This window comes from Camellia sinensis, chromosome 11 (assembly GCF_055761805.1).
Source record: "Camellia sinensis isolate YWXY chromosome 11, ASM5576180v1, whole genome shotgun sequence".
Lineage (NCBI taxonomy): Eukaryota > Viridiplantae > Streptophyta > Magnoliopsida > Ericales > Theaceae > Camellia > Camellia sinensis.
Genome location: NC_138971.1, coordinates 41,546,926 through 41,569,748, shown reverse-complemented (window position 1 = coordinate 41,569,748; position 22,823 = coordinate 41,546,926). Strand labels below are relative to the sequence as shown.

Below are 22,823 nucleotides of genomic sequence, written 5' to 3'. Positions count from 1 at the left end.
CTAATTTAATTCTACATAAGTTACATGTATTTAACTCCAAGCCCTCACTTTTTTTTAAATTCAAAACTTACCCAAAAACTAGTACTTGTACCTTGTACCTTGAAGTACCATCAATCATGTAATATATATATATATATGTATACACCTTGAGGAGTGTGTCCTGGAGCCTAGAATTGATACAATAATAACCCCATCACACTTCCCCAAGGCCGGCCACCGTAGGGAGAAGAGAGGAGCCAATTTTCAAGATTTATGATTATGAAATTCTAGAAAAACACAATCTAATACCCCAGACCTAGGATGCTAATTCCAAAACTAGTTTCATTACAACCAAATGTTGCCTAATCCTTGAGTAAGGCCCCCTCCCCCCCCCCCCCGCCCAAATCACTTATATTCCTTTAAACTTCAAAAAAATCCTAAACTTTCCATCCATTTCCAACTAATGGGCTTTTAGGGCATTTTACATCAAAAATTGTCTATATATACCAACACCCCCCTAGCTTGGCAAGCACAAATAACACACCCATACACACATTCGGCTAGGGAGAGGGAGGAGAGCAAGAGAGAGAAGTCTAGAGAAGAAGAGGGAGGAAGAAGAAAGCCTTCTTGTGCAAAGCTTAGTAGGTAAGCCACAAACACTACCTTCTCTTTCACTTTGCTTTTTTCAATACATGTTTCTAAGGGTTCTAAATAATGTTTTCAGATCTGTTATTAATGAGTTCTTATGTTAAAAATGCCAAGGGTTGAGTATTGATTCCATCTCTCTTGTATTTGCCCCATTTTGGCACAAAACCATCTTTTTTTATACCAATCCGTCAACTTTCCAAGGGCACTCTTTCAAGAAAATTTTCTGAGTTAAATATATGTTAGTTAGCATGTTTTCTTCACAAAAGAAACGAAAACTTTACCTTGGTGGAACCCTTTTCTCATAAAACTTCTTGTTTTGGGCATGGTACCTTAGAATCTGATTTTGCAACCCACTTCCAGAAATTCTAGAAAAATGTATAAAATTATTCTGGACCTCTATTTTATGTCAAAACCTTCCTTAAGGTGTTATGTTTCAACTAGAATTGGTTTCATCAAAAAACATTAAGCGGTTTGCCAAAAAATCAAATTTTCGTAACGGTCGACGGATCTGGACAGAATCTGGACAGCGCTGGAAAGTTTTCTAAATAACTTAAAATCTGGAAAACAATCCCATTTCTAAAAAGTGTTCTAGAAACTAGATGAAATTATCTACAAACCATAGGAAGGCTGAGTCCGATGAAGGATCTAAAATAGTCCTTTCTTTTTAATCTTTATGTGATATTAAATCGGGAAATTTTGTTACGAATGGATGTTTTATGCCCTTGTATTCATGAAAATGTTTATTAGCTTATGATCATCTCTTGGCATGATATTGTATGTGTTATGTTATGTTCTTCACCTTTTTCATCTTATTGAGGCATGCTTGTGTGGATATTATTATATTGTTAAGTTGCCTAACCTTGATGTAAAACATTCAACTTAACGGGAAACCTAATGGGGAGGGTATTGGGTTTTTGAGCATTTGAGTAATGAAAAGATGAGAATATGTGATATATGGATTGTTGGGATGCGTTCCCTATTTGAAAGTTAAAGTCTTGCGTAATTGGTTTTTGGAACCCTTGAACGGAGCGGTTGTATTCGGACCCTAGGTGGTTTGGTGTGAGGAGGGATTTGGGTAAGGCCCTATTTTACCATCTCTTTTGAGGCCTTGCAGTTGGCGGTACGTGGTACATAACCGTTGGTAGGCATCCGAGGTTAGTTCTGCAACAAAGCAGCACAAAAGGGGGCATACCGAATAATCCGCATCCGATTCTTGTGGTTGGGAGGACGAAATCTCTTTGGGGGATTTCTTGTTTGCTAACACCTAACTTAACCATTTATTTATTTATTTGAGTATCATGCTTTACTACTTGATGTTATAATTGTGATTGTGTATTGGACTGGGAAAAAGGGGTGGGGTGTGTGTGTGTTTACTGGGCATTCAAAGCTCATGGTGTATCATGCTAGGTGACGAAGCGGAACTTATAGCGGGAGAAGACGAGCCGGAAACCTTCGAAGACTTTTGGCTATCTTAGGAAGGCTAGAAATTTTCTTTTGTTATTTTGTAAGACTCATGTGAAGTTTTAAACTTCTTTTTTTTGGGATGTAATGTAATGAAACAATCTTTTGAATTAAGTATATTTGTGGTTGTTATGTGTTTATGTTCTATGTATGAACCTTTTCGTTGCTTATGAGACCTTGTGTCAGAACCTTTTCGTTGCTTATGAGACCTTGTGTCAATGCCTTTTAAGATCGGTCAAAAAGGCAGTACGCTGCCTAAGAAAGCTGGACTTAGAAGGGAGGCTAATTTGACTCCTCCGGTGATCTGGGATCTTACTTGGTTATTGAACATATGACTCATTAGTGACTCTCCGTTGATTGCAACCAATAGTGTAGAATCGGGGCGTCACAACTTGGTATCAGAGCATAGGTTCAACCCTTAACCCTCGCAACCCTATACACGACTCTTGAAGCCCTTACCCCTTATCTTATTTTATTCCACCACGCTATTGTAAGAAGATTAACTAATGAAAGTCTTTTTCTACCTTAGAATGTCATCGGGAGACTCTTCAGGACGCACCGTCAGTCTCGACTCGTGGGGTACTTTCCGCATGCAAGGAAGAAGGGCCATGTCTGTTAGCCCCTGCTTTAGCCACCAACGTTGTATGGTGCCACTGAGGAAATGATCAGAACCGAGATACGTAAGGTGGAGACAGAGTACTCCCACTATACGAGGGAGCAGAAGAGGTCCCTGGTGCGGCACCGCCTACAATTCTTGAGCCATGCAGTGAAGAAGGCAATCTAAATGGAGCAGGATGATCAGAGGATGGACTTCTTGATACACCAAGCTTTGACCACCAAAGCAAACCACCGACCACCAACTCCGGCTGAATGTCACGCATCTTCTTATCAGGACCCAGGCAACCATCAACCAATGAATATGGAGTAGTCACCAGGACAGCAAGGAGCAAACCCAGCCTACCCTATAGAGGTGTCATCTGAACACAATGCCCCCTCACCAATGTACACCCCCTGCTCTCCAGACCAAGCCACCGACTCTGCTGATGAAGACCCAGAAGAAGACTTTGATTGGTCGGGAAACGAGAACTAGTTCGAGAAGTAGTAAAACTAGACTTTTGTAAGATCCGTTGATGGGGATCCTAAGAATAAGATAGCCTAAACTTTGTAATGCATAGATGCTGTTCGAATGTAACTCAGATATAGGAGCCCTTTTGTAATGATGCCTATTATAATATATGAATGATGTGTTGATCTATGTTATTGACTGTTACTTGCTTTAGTGCACCATAAGGAAACTGAACCTTTATTTCAAATCTAGGTAGTAAGATTTTCTAAGACTGGAAACCAACTCATCATGTGCCATGAACAGAATGGTGGACACGCGAGCTAATGGCTATATCGAAACCAACAACAATGTACGAAACCGTCCCAGAAATCAACACGGACCCATCCCTGCAGGGGCTGACATCTCCAATAACCTAGGTCATCAAATTTTGGAGGAACTAGGGCAAATAAGGAACAATCGGCAGAATGAGAGGACTCAACTCATCTCCGAGTTTTAGAAGCAGAGGCCCCCAAAGTTCACAGGTGTGCCAGACCCAAAGGTAGCTGAAAATTGTCTTTGGCAGATAGAGAAAATGCTAGACACCATGGGCATAACCGAGGCCGCTGATTGAATAGCTTTGGCTGTATTCGAGCTTGATGATGAGGCTAACCATTGGTGGGAGTTAATCAAGAATACTCGTGACGTAGCAAGCCTATCATGGTACCAGTTCAGGGAAGTATTCCTAAATAAATACTTCCCAAGTACTATCCGCCAAGAACGAGTCAAGGAATTCCAAAACCTGGAACAAGGAAATATGATCGTGACCCAGTATGCTGTAAAATTTGAAGAACTAGCCCGTTACGTAACCAGATACGTAGCAAATGATGAAGAGAAAGCAAGGATGTTCGAGTGGGGACTGGACCTTACAATCAGGGGAAGAGTTCTTCCGCAACGACTCCCCTCATATGCCGAGGTGCTGAAAACGGCATTAGAATCTGAAAGGGAAGTAAACGACGCCAGGAAAGCTTGCAACAAGAGAAAAGGGAGACATGCGTCTATTGGACCTTAGAGGAACCAGAAGGGAAGAATGACCTCAAAGCCCTACTGCAGACCACAACCACAACAGCAATGATAGCAACCGCAACAATAGATCCAGAGAAAAGGCTATTAGCAATGGCCGGTGGGACAAATCCAGTGCTTTCATTGTCAACAACTAGGGCACAAAAAGAGCGAATGCCCCCAACTCCCTCCATCTGGATACCAAGGAGGAGGTTCCGGAGGAAATGCTCAGGCATTAGGTGGGCAGAAGCCTTGGACAAATAAGACAGGATCTACCAGGCAGCAGCACCAGAGGAGTGGAGGAACTCAGAACGCCAAGAACAGTGGCAACCAGAAGGCAACCGGTAGAATCTTTGCCCGGCAAGAGGAAGAAGCGGACCCGTTTGTAATTGAGGATACTTTAGTACTACACAATTCTTGGGTGCATGTTTTATTTGATACCGGTGCATCACAATCTTTTATATCCTCTGCTTGTGCTAAGTCATTAGAACTTGTATACGAACCTTTAGAAACTGCCTTAAGTTTAATGTCACCTATGGGAGGATGCGTTCGAGTAGGATCGATCTGTAAAGACTGCAAGATAGGGATGTCGAACCTACGCTTAACTTGCGACCTTCGTATCATGGAAATGTCAGACTTCGATATCATCTTGGGCATGGACTGGTTGTCAGCCCACCGAGCGATGATCGACTGTCATCAGAAGAAGGTGGTAGCTCACACGCAAGATGGAACACGCTTCCAATTTAAGGGGGATAGACAAGACCCCATGGCTTCAACAAAACATCGGATGCAGTGGCACGATCAACTTGCGGGTAGGATAGCAAGTCTGAGTCTAAATGAGGAGGACCAAGGAGAAATAGAACTTCCGCGCGTAGTATGCGAGTATGCAGATGTATTTCCTACGGAATTACCAGGATTGCCACCAACCCGGGAAGTAGACTTTAGCATCGAGCTACAACTTGGAAGTACCCCAATATCCATGGCCTCATATCGCATGGCACCAGCAGAGCTACGAGAATTAAAGACACAACTATAGGAATTGCTTGAGAGAGGATTCATTAGGCCAAGTACTTCGCCATGGGGAGCACCTGTGTTGTTTGCTAAAAAGAAGGATGGATCGTTGAGGCTATGTATCGATTATCGTCAACTCAATCGAGTCACAATTAAGAACCGACACCCACTCCCAAGGATTGATGACCTTTTTGACCAACTTAGAGGCTCAAGGTGCTATTCAAAGATCGATCTCAGGTCAGGTTACCATCAACTATGAGTCAAGGAGGAGGATATACCAAAGACTGCCTTTCGTACTAGATGTGGCTACTATGAGTTTGTAGTAATGCCCTTCGGACTAACCAATGCACCGGAAGTATTCATGAGCCTAATGAATAAGATCTTTAGACCATACCTTGACCAGTTTGTAGTAGTGTTCATTGATGACATCTTGGTAAACTCAAGGTCCGAAGAAGAGCATGAGCAACTTTTAAGGACCATTCTTCAAGTTCTTAGGGATAACCGGTTATATGCCAAAACGAGTAAATGTGAGTTCTGGTTGACTGAAGTGAAATTCTTAGGGCACATGTCATTAGAGAATGGGATTGCGGTGGATCCAACCAAGGTGGAGGCAGTATTAGATTGGAGACAACCAAAAACCGTTTCAAAAATCCGCAGCTTCTTAGGATTGGCCGGTTATTACCGGAGGTTCATCCAAGATTTCTCCGAACTAGCTAAACCAATGACTCGTTTGACGCAAAAGGGAGTAAAGTATGAGTGGGACGAAGCTTGTGAAAAATCCTTCCAAGAGCTAAAGAAGAGGTTAACTAGTGCGCCAATTTTGATCATCCCAGAACGAGAAGAGGGGTACACTGTGTATTGCGATGTGTCTAAAGAAGGGTTAGGTTGCGTGCTCATGCAAAATGGAAAGGTAGTCGCATATGGGTCCAGGCAGTTGAAACCTCATGAGCGCAACTACCCCACACATGACTTGGAGTTAGCAGCCGTAGTTTTTACCCTAAAGCAATGGCGACATTACCTGTATGGGGAACAATTTGAGGGTTTCACAGATCACAAGAGACGATGGATGGAGTATCTTGAGGATTTCCAGTTCACTCTCTCATATCACCCTGGTAAAAGCCAATGTAGTAGCAGATGCTCTAAGTCGTAAGAGCAGAGGGATGATGGCTAAGATCTCTGTCAAGGAATGGGATATGGTTAAGACACTCAACGAGTTCAGGATCCAAGTGGAATCTCGAGATACAAAAGCATATCTTAGTCCACAGAAGGTGATGCCTAAGTTGATGAATGAGGTCATGGAGGCCCAGAAACACGATCAAAAGGTAGCCTACATCAAGGGACGTCTGGAATCAAGAGAGCCCATGCCCGATTGGGTAATTCACCCTGATGGGAGTTTAAGATACCAAGGTAGATTGTTTGTACCAGGTAACGAGTTACTTAGAGAAAAGGTATTGAAGGAATGTCACCATTCTGCATTTGCGGTACATCCAGGAGAGACTAAAATGTACCAAGATTTGAAGAGGCAATATTGGTGGAATGGGATGAAGAAGGAAGTGGCTAAATTTGTAGCAAAATGTCTGACATCCCAACAAGTGAAGGCGAAACATCAGAAACCAGGGGGAATGTTGCAACCTCTACCTATATCCGAATGGAAATGGGAGTACGTGACGATTGATTTTATGACAGGGTTGCCTAAGTCACCTAGAGGGTGTGATGCTATATGGGTAATAGTAGATCGTCTCACCAAGTCAGCACATTTCTTACCCTATAAGATGACCGACACTTTAGAGTCTATGTGCAAACTCTCCATTGGGGAGATCATTCGACTACATGGAATTTCGGTATCTATTGTGTCAGATCGTGATCCACGATTCACCTCTCGATTTTGGGGGAGCCTACAAGAAGATCTTAGTACTGAGTTATGTTTTAGCATTGCCTTTCACCCGCAGATAGATGGACAATCTGAGCGCACCATCCAGACACTCGAAGATATGTTGAGGGCTTTCGCAATGGATTTTCAAGGAAGTTGGGAGCGACACCTACCCCTAATTGAATTCGCCTACAACAACAGCTTTCAAGCTAGCATCGGTATGGCACCCTTTGAAGCATTATATGGACGACCTTGTAGATCGCTGATTTGTTGGACATAAGTGGGTGACGCAAATCTGGTAGGACCCGAACTTGTTCTAGAAACTACTGAGAAGGTCAAATTGATCTGACAACGGTTAAAGACTACTCAGGACCGTCAAAAGAATTATGCAAACAGGAGGAGAAGACCATTGATGTTTGGAGCAGGCAGCCACGTGTTCCTAAAGGTGCAATCAAGGCATGGAGTCGTACGTTTTGGGGGAAAGGAGAAGCTGTCACCATGATATATTGGGCCTTTTGAGGTATTGGAAAGAGTGGGCGATGTAGCATATAGACTAGCTCTACCCTTGCAGTTTGTAGGGATACACAACGTCTTCCATGTATCCATGTTGAGAAAATACATCGCTGACCCGACACATGTCCTCAAATGGGAAAAGATCATTCTTGACAAAGATGGTTTGTTTAAAGAAGGACCGGTAGCAATACAGGATCGTCGAGAAAAGAACCTTAGAGGCAAGACGATTCACTTGGTGAAAGTGCTATGGCGTCATCGGGGAATTGAGGAATCTACTTGGGAACGCCAGGATTGGGTGAAGGCAAACTACCACGAGCTTTTCGAAGGCAGTATGTAGTTGAATTTCGAGGACGAAATTGTTTTAAGGGGGATAGGTTGTGAAGCCCCTGAAATATGTATTCACTTCAAAAGCCCTACTGATTGAATTATTTTCTTAACGCCTCTTAGTTACTTGAATTAATTCGAATCTTGTCGGTTAGCATTACTATTTTTATTTTATAAAAACAGGAATTACCCTAGCTGGATTAGGTTCCCTAACCTAATTTAATTCTACATAAGTTATATGTATTTAACTCCAAGCCCTCACTTTTTTTTTTAAATTCAAAACTTACCCAAAAACTAGTACCTTGTACTTTGAAGTACCATCAATCATGTAATATATATATGTATGTATACACCTTGAGGAGTGTGTCCTAGAGCCTAGAATTGATACAATAATAACCCCATTACACTTCCCCAAGGCCGGCTACCGTAGGGAGAAGAGAGGAGCCAATTTTCAAGATTTATGATTATGAAATTCTAGAAAAACACAACCTAATACCCTGGACCTAGGATGCTAATTCCAAAACTAGTTTCATTACAACCAAATGTTGCCTAATCCTCGAGTAAGCGCCCCCCCCCAAAAAAAAAATCACTTCTATTCTTTTAAGCTTCAAACAAATCCTAAACTTTCCATCCATTTCCAACTAATGGGCTTTTAGGACATTTTACATCAAAAATTGTCTATATATACCAACACACCCCTAGCTTGGCAAGAACAAATAACACACTCACATACACTTTCACCTAGAGAGAGGGAGGAGAGAAAGAGAGAGAAGTCTAGAGAAGAAGAGGGAGGAAGAAGAAAGCCTTCTTGTGCAAAGCTTAGTAGGTAAGCCACAAACATAACCTTCTCTTTCATTTTCCTTTTTTCAATACATGTTTCTAAGGGTTCTAAATAATGTTTTCAGATCTGTTATTAATGAGTTCTTTTGTTAAAAATGCTAAGGGTTGAGTATTGACTCCATCTCTCTTGTATTTTTTCAATAATGTTTTCAAAACTATCTTTTTTTATACCAATCTCTCAACTTTCCAAGGACACTCTTTCAAGAAAATTTTCTGAGTTAAATATATGTTAGTTAGCATGTTTTCTTCACAAAAGAAATGAAAACTTTCCCTTGGTGGAACCCTTTTATCATAAAACTTCTTGTTTTGGGCATGGTACCTTAGAATCTGTTTTTGCAGCCCACTTCCAGAAATTCTAGAAAAATGTATAAAATTATTCTGGACCTCTATTTTATGTCAAAACCGTCCTTAAGGTGTCAGTTTTTAACTAGAATTGGTTTCATCGAAAAACATTAGGCGGTTTGCAAGAAAATCAAATTTTCGTAACGGTCAACGGATTTGGACAGAATCTGGACAGCGCTGGAAAGTTTTCTAAATAACTTAAAATCTTGAAAAGCAATCCCATTTCCCAAAAATGTTCTAGAAAATAGATCAAATTCTCTACAAACCATAGGAAGGCCGTGTCCGGTGAAAGATCTAAAATAGTCCTTTCTTTTTAATCTTTATGTGAATTAAATCGGGAAATTTTGTTATGAATGGATGTTTTATGCCCTTATATTCATGAAAATGTTTATTAGCTTATGATCATCTCTTGGCATGATATTGTATGTGTTATGTTATGTTCTTCATCTTTTTCATCTTATTGAGGCATGCTTGCGTGGATATTATTATATTGTTAAGATGTCTAACCTTGATGTAAAACATTCAACTTAACAGGAAACCTAATGGGGAGGGTATTGGGTTTTCGAGCATTTGAGTAATGAAAAGATGAGAATATGTGATATATGGATTGTCGGGATGCATTCCCTATTTGAAAGTTAAAGTCTTGCGCAAGTGGTTTCCGGAACCGTTGAACGGAGCGGTTGTATTTAGACCCTAGGTGGTTTGGTGCGAGGAGGGATTCGGGTAAGGCCCCATTTTACCGTCTCTTTTGAGGTCCTGCGGTTGGCGCAACGCGGTGCATAACCATTGGTAGGCATCCGTGGTTAGTTCTGCAACAAAGCAGCACAAAAGGGGGCATACCGAATAATCCGTGTCCGATTCTTGTGGTTGGGAGGACGGAATCTCTTTGGGGGATTTCTAGTTTGCTAACACCTAACTTAACCATTTATTTGTTTGTTTGAGTATCATGCTTTACTACTTGATGTTATAATTATGATTGTGTATTGGACTGAGAAAAGGGGGTGGGGTGTGTGTGTGTTTATTGGGCATTCAAAGCTCACGGCGTATCATGCCAGGTGACGAAGCGGAACTTATAGCGGGAGACGACGAGCCAGAAACCTTCGAAGACTTTTTGCTATCTTAGGAAGGCTAAAAATTTCCTTTTGTTATTTTGTAAGACTCATGTGAAGTTTTAAACTTCTTTTTTTGGGATGTAATGTAATGGAACAATCTTTTGAATTAAGTATATTTCTGATTGTTATGTATTTATATTCTATGTATGAACCTTTTCGTTGCGTAGGAGACCTTGTGTCAATGCCTTTTAAGATCTGTCAAAAGGGCAGTGCGCTGCCTAAGAAAGCTGGACTTAGAAGAGAGGCCAATTTGACTCCGACGACGATCTGGGATCTTACTTGGTTATTGACCATAGGACTCATTAGTGACTCTCCCTTGATTACAACCAATAGTGTAGAATCGGGGCCTCACATCCGGTGTACTCGACGGATATTGGAGCCCTCTGATGCTATAGTTCTATGACTACCACTAGCAAAAGAGAAAACAGGCAGCATCTCAGCCCAATTTTACCAGAACAGATATAAGCATAGCTGAATTGACTGCACTCTTTACTGAATTCTGCCTGTAAACTGATATCCTCAGGTAAGACTGATTTCCCCAAACACTGATGCCCTCAGGCCTGATACTCAGACTTGCAAATTGATACGTGCATTCTTGTAGAGACACACTCCTAAAAGCACGTAATAATTAAATGAAAGCCAAAACACCCCGACGTTGGGGTAGGGTTTCCCTGTCCTATTTTGTCAGGAGCTAGGGTTTTACTACGCACACAGCAGTTTCAAACAACCAACAACCGGGTAAGCAACCTGTCCTAGTTTGGAATAGTCACTATGAATTCCGACATGCGCAACGTTGAATGGTCAAAAAGGGTGCCCCGGTAACAACCGGGGTTTGTGTTCCCATCGTGGCAGAGCCCGTAACCGGTCAACCTTATGGCATCCAGCCTCTGGCTAACCGATCAGGAATAGCAGACGGCGAACACAGTGTCCTAGGCGCACCAATGCAAATGCAATGCAAAGAAACACATAAGTGTAAACAAAACAAGATATCATGAGTTCGAGTCAAGTTCTCTAATTCCCCAGTAGAGTCGCCAGAAACTGTGGATGCGCTCCCGGGAACTCCCCAACATCCGCGGCGAATGTCATGGTTCGGACTCGTCTTCTTCTTTGAGCTTCGGGGCGGCGAATCTCGTCTTGTTCTCTGAGCTACCACAGTTCGGACTCAAATGTCACGGCTCTGAATCTAATCTTACAATGTGCGATGTAGGACCGATAAATCACCAAAGAGTCTAAATCCGGTAAATCGTTTTGGAAAACTGATTTTTAAGAAAGAAGTGCCAAACATGGACTGCTTTGCCAGATACAGAGTCGCCACCTAAATATTTTATTTTAGGAGAATTTAGGAAACCCTTACTCGTGCCTAAGGCCACGTGCCCGTCATCACCAAAGTTGCCTCGGCTCAGGAATTTGGGTACGAGACGGGAAGGTCATGTAATGAGCACCCCCGCTCGCCCGATCAAAGATCGGCCTGTATTAAACATGATATTTTGTTTTTGAAAACACATGTGCTCTTATTCCGGTTAGTTAGCTAGAATTACTATGTGATGCGCACAGCATACAAGTATAGACCAGATCGCCTAATTTAGAACAAAAGATTGCATATTCGTTTGAAAATGGTTTGAGGTTTGCTACTCGCAAGTAGTCTAAAATGCGGATTTCAATGAATTGTTCCAATTCAAGTAATCCAACCTTCACTCACAGGCATTCAGACAGTTATATCAAATAAGCAATTAGCCTCATGGCAAGCATGCTTTCATGGCAACATTAACAGAAATGCAGTATGCTAAAACGTAAACACTTACAGTGTACTCCGAGCTAAAACAGAGAACTAGTTAGAAATCATGCATGATCCTAGTTCATGTTGAAATGGCTAATGCAACACATGCGAAAATGCAACTAAAATAGGCTCGGCTATTCTAGATTGTCATGTGAAAATGCAACTTGATACATGTATTCAAACAGGAATTGAAATACAATGCAGTTAGTATGATGCGCCGAGCCTGGTGCATGCAATACAGATGAATGGATGCACGCATGCAAGCATAAGGTATGCTAAACGAAACATGCCCTAAAACTAACCATCATAAGCGGTTAAGTAAAAGGGAGAAAGAAATGGGGGTTGGAAGACATGCATCACACACACACAAGCTTATTACAACAATGTGCCCTCTCGCAAGAGGGACCGAATAAGAAGCTAACTAGCTAATCTAAGCTAATTAAACTAATTATTACACAAGAAATTAATTAACTAATCCTAGTTAACTAATTATTACAAAATAACTAGAAATAGCTAAACGCATTAACTATTAAAGGTACAAAACAAAGCGAAAGCCAGCTATCTAAGTATGGCAGTTAAGGAAAGCAATAAATCAGGAGCCTCAGAGGGAGAGGAATGCATGCAAGCCCGGTCGCCACGTTTAGAAATCCAATGCGATGCCCCAATTCGCCTTTGTTTTCATTTGTTCTCAGAACACTGCACCAAGCTCCAAAGAGCTGAAACTTCACCTTGGGAGATCTGTGGGAGGGTGGCTGACCATTTTTGGTCTCTCCAGCCTCCTGCCGACCACTTTTCATGCAGAAAGCTAGAAAAAGTGGTCGGCCAGCTAGTTTTTCTAGCTGGCCGACCAGTTGTTGCTGCTGAACTCCAGTTTGATGCAACAGAGAGCAAGAAAGGGCACGACAATGTATTTGCAAGATATGTGTGCACAACCACCCTCCCTATCATGTTGTGAACTCAAGGGAGTGTGGTTCTCGACCCTCGGGCCACCAATTGCGCATTTCAATGCGTGATGACCGAGAGGCGAAGTTGCACAATTAAATATGAAAATGAATGCACAAGTAAACACATAAAGCCTAGAACTCTATCGTGTATGATCAAGAGCGTCGGCGACCGGGAATTAAGGCACGTTTCATCACTATAAGTATGAACGTCCCTCGTTTCCCGTGTTTGGACTTACACCTATTCCAAACACAATACAACACAAACATGACATGCACAATACGACTCGAGCATGCAAGCATGCAATATGACCTAAGCATGCAAATATGCAATGTAACATGAACGACCTAACAAGGCTAATGGCATGCAAAATGCACAATGCTAAAGCATGCAACTTAATGCGATACAACTTAAGCATGCAAGCATGCAAAGGGGCAAGTGTGCAAACATGCAATTAACATACTAGCATACACAATGCTATGAACTACATGGAATAGACAATGCTCATGACAACTAGCATACGCAATGCAAATGGAAATTAGTATACACAATGCAATAAACATGGCATACACAATGCTAAATTAATCATGCAAACAACATGGCATACTCAATGCTATGAGCTACATGGTGTACGCAATGCACAATGGACTTAAGCCAAAGTGGATAAGCCTCAGCCATGCCCAAATTAGTGGCCATAACACCAAAATAAAGGGACAAAATACAAAGCATGCATGCACAATGCATTGGCCATACAAGTAGGCCTAAGAGCACGACCCTCAAGAAGGCTCAAGGAGTGATAAATTCGGAAGTGTAACAACACTAAATGCACTGAAATTAAGTAAGAAATGATGCCAAATCATTCAAACAAACACAAGTGTAGCATGCAAAGGTCCTAAAGCGTGAAGGCTAATAAAGAAAATTGCAAAGGAGGCATGCAATACGTGGAAAATATGCACGAACCAACCACAAACAGAGCTCAAGTAGGTCTAAACATGGGCCAAAACATGCCAAGTTAGGGTCTCGAAGGCCTAGGCAAGATGGCATACATGCTAGGCCATAAGTAAGACAACAATGCACAACACTTAAAGGCATTCAAAGCATGAAAGAATTGGGAACATGACAGTCCTATATGCTCTGAAATGAAGTATTAAATGATGCCAAATCATCTAAATAGCTCAAAGATAGCATGCATGAGTCAACAAAACACAAAGCTGGCAAGGCCAATTGCACTACAACTATACAAAGCATGAAGGACATGGGAAAGGAAACCCAAAACCGTCCTAGAACATGTCAAAATGATACTAAAACATGCATGGAAGGAAGCCAAAACAAGCTAGCATAAAGGGCATAAGCCATGATGCATACAAGGTGGATTACACTGCACCTATTAAGACCAAGCATGGGATGACTTAACCAACAAAAATCAGAGTTATATTATGGCAAAATAACCCCAAAAACACATTGAAATGATGGCTCGCAAGCTAAGGCATGAAGGCATACACAATGGTTCATGTTAAGGCATAAATGGGGAAACCCTTCAACGCATTGAATGAGTGATAAATGCAAGTGCATGACCATGAAACATGGACTGAAATCACATAATAAATGATGCCAAATCATTCAAATAGTCCGAGGAAAGCATGCTAGTGGACTTGACACACAAAGCTAACATGCTAGGTTGAACCATGGCTATACAAAGCAAAGCAAAGCATGCATGGTCAAAACAACCAAAAACAGAGCTAAAGCATGTTAAAACATGGACAAAAGCTTCATGAAGTTAAGCCAAAAGCATGCTAGAATGACATGTTAAAGCATGATGCATGTTAGGCTATTTTATGGAAATACACTACAAGTTCATGGAGCATGCAAAGGCCAACCAAACCAACCAAAAACAGAGTCATGACATGGCAAAACATTACCAAAAACATGCTGAAATGGACATCAAAGAAGCCAGAATGACACGCTACTTCATGAAGCATACAAAGCTAGTTTATGAGATTTACACTACAAGTGTATAAGGCATGCAAGACCCAACTAAGCCAACCCAAAACAGATCTAAGACATGTTAAAACAACACCGAAAACATACTGAGATGGCCCCAAAACAAGCTAGAAAGACATGCTCAAACATGAGACAAACAAAGCTAGTTTGTAAGATTTACACTACAAGTGTATAAGGGATGCATGGAATGACGAAACCAAGTCAAAAAAGATCTGAGGCATGCTGAAATAACCCCAAATACAATCTAAGATATGGCCAACATAAGCTTAACAAACATGCTCACACATGAGGCTAATGAAGCAAGTATTGAAAATACAACGAGAGGGGATGACCCTCTCCTTTTTTGGACATCAAAATCACCTTTCCACCACTAAAAATCCTCTGGATTTTAGTGGTAGAAAGGTCATGCAAAGGCTACAACAAGAGCCTAAATGGATGGCTCCAAACAATGCCTAACAAGGCCTAAGAGGGGGTAAACAACCCCAAACACAAAAGTGACCTTAAACAAAGATCTTAAGGACCAAAAAACAGAAATTTTTGTAGTTAAGAGTTAGTCCTAAACCAGCATGCAAAAGGGTCCAAAAGCTTAAGCAAGAATTGGGGTTTAAAAGGTTAAAGACTCACCCTTGAAGACCCTCTTCAAAACCAAAACTCCAGCAGCTTTTTCCAACCAAAACCAGTCCAAAAGCTTCAAAAACAACCTCAACGGTCCTCAGCTCCAAGAGTATGGTGTTTGAGTTTGTGTTTGTGTGTCAAAGTGAGGCAAAACTACACTTTTAAGGCAAAACGAGAGCAAAATGAATAAGTATAGATACAAAGCTATATGTATCACTCAAGGACATTTTTTCTGAACCTAGAGGAGGGAAGAAATGGTTCTCTCTTATAGAGAACCAAAATCAAAGCTTCTTGGAGAGGCTAAGGTCCAAGGAAATCCTTGCATACACATGTGTGGAGGATAGCTTCAGTGCCCTCCAGATGTTCCAGCTGGAGGAAAATATCTCCAAAAATATGGCAAAAAGCAAGTGGTCGGCCAGCTACTTCAAGTGGTCGGCCGACCACCACAAGTGATCTTCCAAGACAACAAGTGGTCTGCCATGGTGGGAGATGATCAGCACACTGAAAACAAGCCAGGGGTGGGGTGGTCGACCAGAAAAGATGGCTCAAAGACCAAGGAGACCAGTTGTTAGATCAAAAAACAGGCTGGCGGGAAGAAAAGTGGTCTCCAAGGAAAAAAACTGGTCTCCCACCCTTAGACCACCTTCCAAACAAAGAAAACAAGGTTTGCACCAAAAACAAACCAAAACAGATGCAAGACGAAAGTTCGGGAGGCAAAGCGCGCAGCCGGGAGCCTCAAAAACTAGCTGACAAGCACCAAAAGTGGTTCACGACCACAAAAGTGGTCTCCCAAACCACAATGGCCCTCTAGGCCAAGGAAACAAGGTGTGGTTCAAAAACCATGCCAAATGGAGAACGTTAAGCGGTCCCGAGACAAGGCATGCGGCCGAAGGCTCCGAAAATCGGAAACTAGTATCCAAACGGGAAAAGTAGCCCACAACCACAAAAAGTGATCCACGACCACAAAAAGATGGTCTACCAGGCCACTCCCTCCCTCAGGCAAGGAAAACAAGGCTTGGTCCACAAACTGAGCCGAAACACAAAGATTTCAGAGACCCGAGGGCAAGGCTCTCAGCCAAAACTCTAAGTCCTCGAAACGAGCACAATATACGCAATCACCGAGCACTCAATCGATGACGTCTGAGTCTTAAGGGCGGTCAAAAATGGGGTGTCCACATCCCGATTTTGGAGTTAGAGTCGGATATCACTCTAAGCAAACTAGTTCCTTAAGAAACTTGAATTCGAGGTGTTGACGCCCCAAAATCACCAAAGGGGGTCAGATTAGCCTGAAACTTGGCACACACGACCGCTAGGCATGAGAGACTTGTGGTAGAAGACGGGGCTTGAATCGGGTTCCCAATTTGGGAGTTAGAGTCGAATATCACTCTAGGAAAACTAGTACCTTAAGAAACTTGAATTCGAGGTGTTGACGCTACAAAATCACCAAACGGCGTCGGTTTAGCACGAAACTTGGCACACATGACCACCTAGGCCCGAGACTTGTGGGAGAAGGCGGGACTCCAATCGCGTTCCCAGTTTAGGCGTTAGAGCCAGATTTCGGTCTAGGCAAACTAGTTCCTTAAGAAACTTGAATTCAAGGTGTTGACACCCCAAAATCACCAAACGACTTTAGTTTAGCACAAAACTTGCCACACACGACGGCCTAGGTATGGGAGACTTGTGGGAGAAGACGAGACTTCAATTGGGTTTCTGGTTTGGGAATTAGGGTTGGATTTCTGTCTGGCCAAAATTATTTACTCGACTATCATTGTAATTATATAGTAGTTAATTTTTTATGTTTTTTTTTGTAATTAAAATATTAACACATAATTATATTGTCATTAATTATTTTTATTTTTTATTTTTAGATATTTTCCTGAGTAGCAGTTTGCTTTTTATGGAATGCAGGCGTGTGAAGATTGCGACTAACTTTTGTTTTTGTAACCCACAGAAGAATCATGACGAAAACTTTTGTTTTTGATTTATGTTATTTAGATTTGTGAACAACATTATGTATGTATTATGCAACATTATGTAGTGAGATAATTTTCCTGATTTGATGTTATGAATGGAAAAATATTTTAATTATGGATGAATTTTTATTTATATATTGGAATTTTTATAATATTATGTAATTATCGGTTTCTTTTTTAGTTATTTTTTATTTAATACAGGTAATTTTCAGAAAAAAAAAATTTGACATGGCACCACACCGTCTTAAAAAAAAAAAATTAGAATCAGGTTTTTTGCGACAGTGTAGACGTCCCCAAACGTCCCGGGAGGGAAATCCCGTTCTGTTCATTTGGGCTCACTATAGTTCAGGACTCAAATTGTCACGGTTCTAAATCTGAACCAAAGAGTCCAAATCCGACAAATCATTTTTATGAAAATAAATATTTTGTAAAGAAGTGCCAAACATAGACTGTTTTACCAGATATAGAGTCGCCACCTAAATATTTTTTATGGGGGAATTTAGGAAACCCTGACTCGCTCGCCTAAGGCCACCTGTCCGTCATCACCAAAGTTGCCTCAGCTCGGGAACTTGGGTACGATTGGGGAAGGTCAGCCATGAGCACCCCCGCTCGCCCGATCAAAGATCGACTTCTACTAACCATGATATCTAGTTTTGAAAACATTATGTGTTCTTATTCCGATTAATTAGCTAATCTTACTATATGATGTGCATAACACAAAAGTATAGACTAGATCGCCTAATTTGGAACAAAGCATTGCATATCCGTTTGTTCGGAAAATGGTTTGAAATTTGCTACTCGCAAGTAGGCTAAAATAAAGATTTCAACGAGTTGTTCCGACTCAAGCAATCCAACCTTCACCCACAGGCATTTAGGCAGTTATAACACATAAGCACATAGCCACATGGTAAGCATGCCGTCATGTTAACATTCACACTCATGCGAGATGCTAAAGCATAAAAACACTTACAGTGTACTCCATGCCAAAACAATGAACATGTTAGCAATCAAATGCATGATCTAAGTCCATGTTAGATGGCTAATGCATCGCATACAAAATACAATCTAGGATAGGCTCGGCTAATCTAAGAGTGGCATATGGAATGCAACAAGTAACTCGTATTCAAGTTAGATTTGAAATATTATGCAGTTAGCATGATACGTCGATCCCGGTGCATGCAATACTGATGAATGAATGCACGCATGCATAGTATAAGGTATGCTAAATTAAATATGCCCTAGTACTAACCATCAAAAGCAGGTAAGTAAAAGGGAGAAAGAGATGGGGGTTGGAAGACATGCACACACACACCCACACTTATTACACAATCGCCCTCGCTCGGAGGGACCAAAAGAATAATGCAAATTAATTAACCTACAAGCTAACTAATTATTACAGACCATTTAACTAGTTAAGCAAATTAACTAAGCTAGGAAAGCAATAAAGCTGCCTCGGGAAGAGGGCCCAATGCACGCATGCTCGGCTCCGCTCGGAAATTCTATGCCATGCACAAGCTGCCTCTGTTTTCCCTGTTTTCCTCATCTGAAGACTTGACAAGTCCCAAGGAACACTCTCTGATCACAGTGGAAGGTCACCGGCCAGGGAAAAACATCACCAGCGATGGGGAAGTGGTCATCGACCATCTATTGAGCTCTCGGCCACCAATGCATGGCCGGTCGGCACTGAATGTGGTCGGTCGGCCATCTATACCAGCAAAATCTGGTTTTGACAGCAGCAGAGGACAAGACATGGCACGACAATGTGTTTCAAGCAAATGTTGCACCAACACCCTCCTTATCATGTTCACGACTCAAAGAAAGATGGTCCTCGACCCTCGGGCCACCAATCATGCATTTCAATGCTTGATGGCCAAAGAGGCCAAGTTGTGAGTTTTAATGTCAAATGCAATGCACACAAATAAACACATATGGCCCAACCTCTATCACTTGATCAAGAGGCAAGGCATGCATGCCACATGCAACCTAAGCATGTGAGCTAAGTATGCAATATGAGCATGAGGGCAAGTAATGTGTACTAAGCAAACAACCTAAACAAACAAACATGCAAGGCATGTAACAACATATGCAAGCTAACAAGTATGCAATTTGCAATGCGAACATGCAGACATGCAAGACACGTAACATGTTAAGCAGCCAAGACAAAAGGAAGAAAACATGCTAAATGCAATGTGATTCAAGCATGCAACACATGCGATAGGCCAAGCCTGCAACAACATACAAGGTGAGCATGCAACAACATGCAAATGAGGGACTTACACTAAGATGGACAACTCTCTACTAGGTCCAAAACAGTGGCCAATATGCTAAGCACATGAAGGCAAATGTACATACAAGCATGCATAGATACATGGTTCAAGACTTAAGCATCAAGAAGCAACTTTTAAGCACACTCAAAAGGGACAGGCATGGACATATGGCAAGCATACTAAGCTCTGAATATCATGTTAAGGATGGTGCCAAACCAACTAAACAAGACAAACATGGCATGCAACTAACTCCAAAACTCAAGGCAAGCCAAGGTGCTTAAACCATGGCTATATGAAGCAAGTCCCAAAGGGCCATGGGGACTCAAAACCACCCCAAGGCAGACCAAAACAAGGTCAAAGGCACACCTAGATGGTATCTAAATGGCCCAAATCTAAAGGCGTGCAAAAGGGTCCAAACATGGAGCATGAAACACCAACCTTTTAAAGCATTAAAGGAGCATCAAATGCAAGCATACAAGCATGCCACAAGGACTGAAATGATGCTATAACTGGTGCCAAACCACTGAAACAAGTCGAGTAATGCATTCTCAACACTCACACAACCAAGACTAACAAGCCAAAATGCAAGGTGGCTATACAAAGGATGTCATGGATGGCCAAAATGACCAAAATCGGACCTCAAGCACCTCAAAATGTGCATAAAAGCTTTACGAAGCTAAGCCAAAACAAATAAGCATAGTGGTCTAGATGCTAAGTACATGTTAAGGCAAACAGTGGCATTACAAGACAAGTATGCAAGGCAAGCATGGTGTGTCTAAACCAACTTAAAATAGTACTATATCATGACAAAATAAGCACAAATACTAGCTTAGACATGGCCAACATGAACTCAACAATGGTGCTCACACAAGAGGCTAAAATGACAACTTTTGAAGACAACAAGGAGAGGGGATGGCCCTCTCCTTCTTAGGACCTCAAAGCACCATCCCCACCACTGAAATCCCTCTGGATTTTAGTGGTGAGGAGGCCCAAACAAGGTGGTCCCGAAGCTCACCAAAATAGCACAAAATGGGGGCCAAACAAGGCCTAAGAGGGGTCAAACAACCCCAAACACCAAAATAACCTGAAACAACTATTTTAAACACCTAAAATTAGAACTTTTATATGTTATAAGCTAAGCACAAAAATAGATGCAAGGATGGCTAAAATCCTATGCAAAAATGTGGAATAAAGAGCAAAGTTCTTACCCTTGAAGACCTCTTTCAAGAACAATGCTCCAGCAGCCTCCTTAGGTCAAAACCAGCCTAAAAGCTCCAAGAACAACCTCTCAACACCTCAATAACCAAAGTATGGTGTAACACTAGGTGTTTTAGTACAAAACAAAGAACAAAACACCATTTTAGTCCCTCACACACACAAATGAAGAGAGAGGGGGAGATATAGAGAGAGAGTGGTGTATATATCAGATGTGTATCTCTGATTTTTGCTCAACCCCTTCAAAGGAGGAGAGAGGCCCTCTTATATAGGCAAGGCAAAGGCCTAAGCTTCCAAGAGAAGCTAAACAAAGGGGTCAAGGCTTCTTAAAGAAGCCAAGGCAAGGGGGCCAAGGCTTCCTGAGGAAGCTAAGACAGGGGTCCAAGCTTCTTGAGGAAGCTAAGACAAAGGTCCAAGCTTCCTCAAGAAGCTAGACCAAAAGGGTGCAAAGGGTGCAAATTCCTCTATACACATGTATGGTGTACAGGTCTGTGCACTCTAGCTGGTACAGCTGGCATGCACAATGCTTGAAAAAGGCAAAAAGGAGGTATTGGCCAGAGAAATAGACTATCGGCCAAATAAATGGCCGGCCGACCACACAAAGAGCCGATACACCTAACAGAAGTGCCGACCGACCAAACATTTGACCAATGGAAACAAAACAATGGTCGGTGGCCTCAAGTCAAGGCCGGTGAGGTGCAAGGATGGCCAGCAAGCCATTCCCTGCCCCTCAAAAGCAAAACACAAGGGTTTGGTGCAAAACCAAACATAAAACAGGCAAGTCGAGAGGTCTTGAGACAAGGCGAGTGGCCAAGACCTCCGAGAACTCAGGACGAACACGAACATGCATAATCACCGAGTGTTCAAACGGTGACGTCCAAGTCTTGAGTACGGTCAAAAATGGGGTGTCTACAATTGCCCCTCTTTGACAGAACTCGGAAGTGATAACAATGACGGGAGTGAGTGTCAAATCCTGGAGACGACCCGTTTTTGACAAGGCCGAAGACTTAGACAAAGCATACAAGCTACAGATAAAGATATGCGCCAGAAGGCAGGGGCAAAATGCAAAACAATGCACAAAGCCGAGCATAACTTATGATCATGCAAAGAAAGCTATAACGAAGCATAACATGCGACAGTTTTAAGCTAGCAGAAACCAAACTACATTACAATACAGAAAGGATGTACGAGAATTATTCAATTCTCGATACGCCTCACACGGAGAATACATTACCTGTGCGGCTCGTCTGGTTGCACCAGCTTCAAATGAACCCTACATACAATATCGTGCCTGAAAGAGAAAGAAAACTTTACAGGTACGATATCGCTAGCAACATGCATAACAATGTAATCTAAGCTGTGTAACAACGCAAGTGATGGAGTGCATGACAATGCAACCTATGTGTGACAATGCATAACAATGCGGAATGGATGCAAAATGATAATGCAATATATACAAAACTATATATAAGCAATGCAAAGGATATGCAAAGCAATTGAAACATGATCAAACCATAAGCAGTTCAAAACCACACAAATATCATGAAGATGATGGAGATGCAAAGTCCGTCTACCATAGAAAAGGTGCCGACACCCTCAAACCACAATACCAGCAGTGGAATAGGCGCGTACACATGCAGAACTATGAGTGTGTAGATGGAACACAAGATACAAGTAATTGGGCGGGATGATATAAGTGGGGAATGCTCTGCTCAGGAGAGATCGTGATCCTAAATGCCGGGTGCAAAACACTACACTACAATGTAATGAATGAAATGGATATGGTGCGCGACCAAAACATATCTTGCCTAGGAAAGGCATGGATACAA

General features: G+C 41.8%; 2 protein-coding genes across 2 annotated transcripts; both read left to right on the top strand.

Moving 5' to 3' along the window:
* Positions 1–4,814: 4,814 nt before the first annotated feature.
* Positions 4,815–5,228, top strand: LOC145802288 (uncharacterized). The gene has a single exon (XM_082894972.1). The coding sequence runs from the start codon at positions 4,815–4,817 to the stop codon at positions 5,226–5,228; it is 414 nt and encodes a 137-aa protein (XP_082751098.1).
* A 997-nt stretch (positions 5,229–6,225) lies between these two features.
* On the top strand, positions 6,226–7,923 carry LOC145802287 (uncharacterized). Its single transcript, XM_082894971.1, has 2 exons — positions 6,226–7,114; positions 7,652–7,923. The coding sequence occupies exons 1-2, from the start codon at positions 6,226–6,228 to the stop codon at positions 7,921–7,923; spliced, it is 1,161 nt and encodes a 386-aa protein (XP_082751097.1).
* Positions 7,924–22,823: the final 14,900 nt, after the last annotated feature.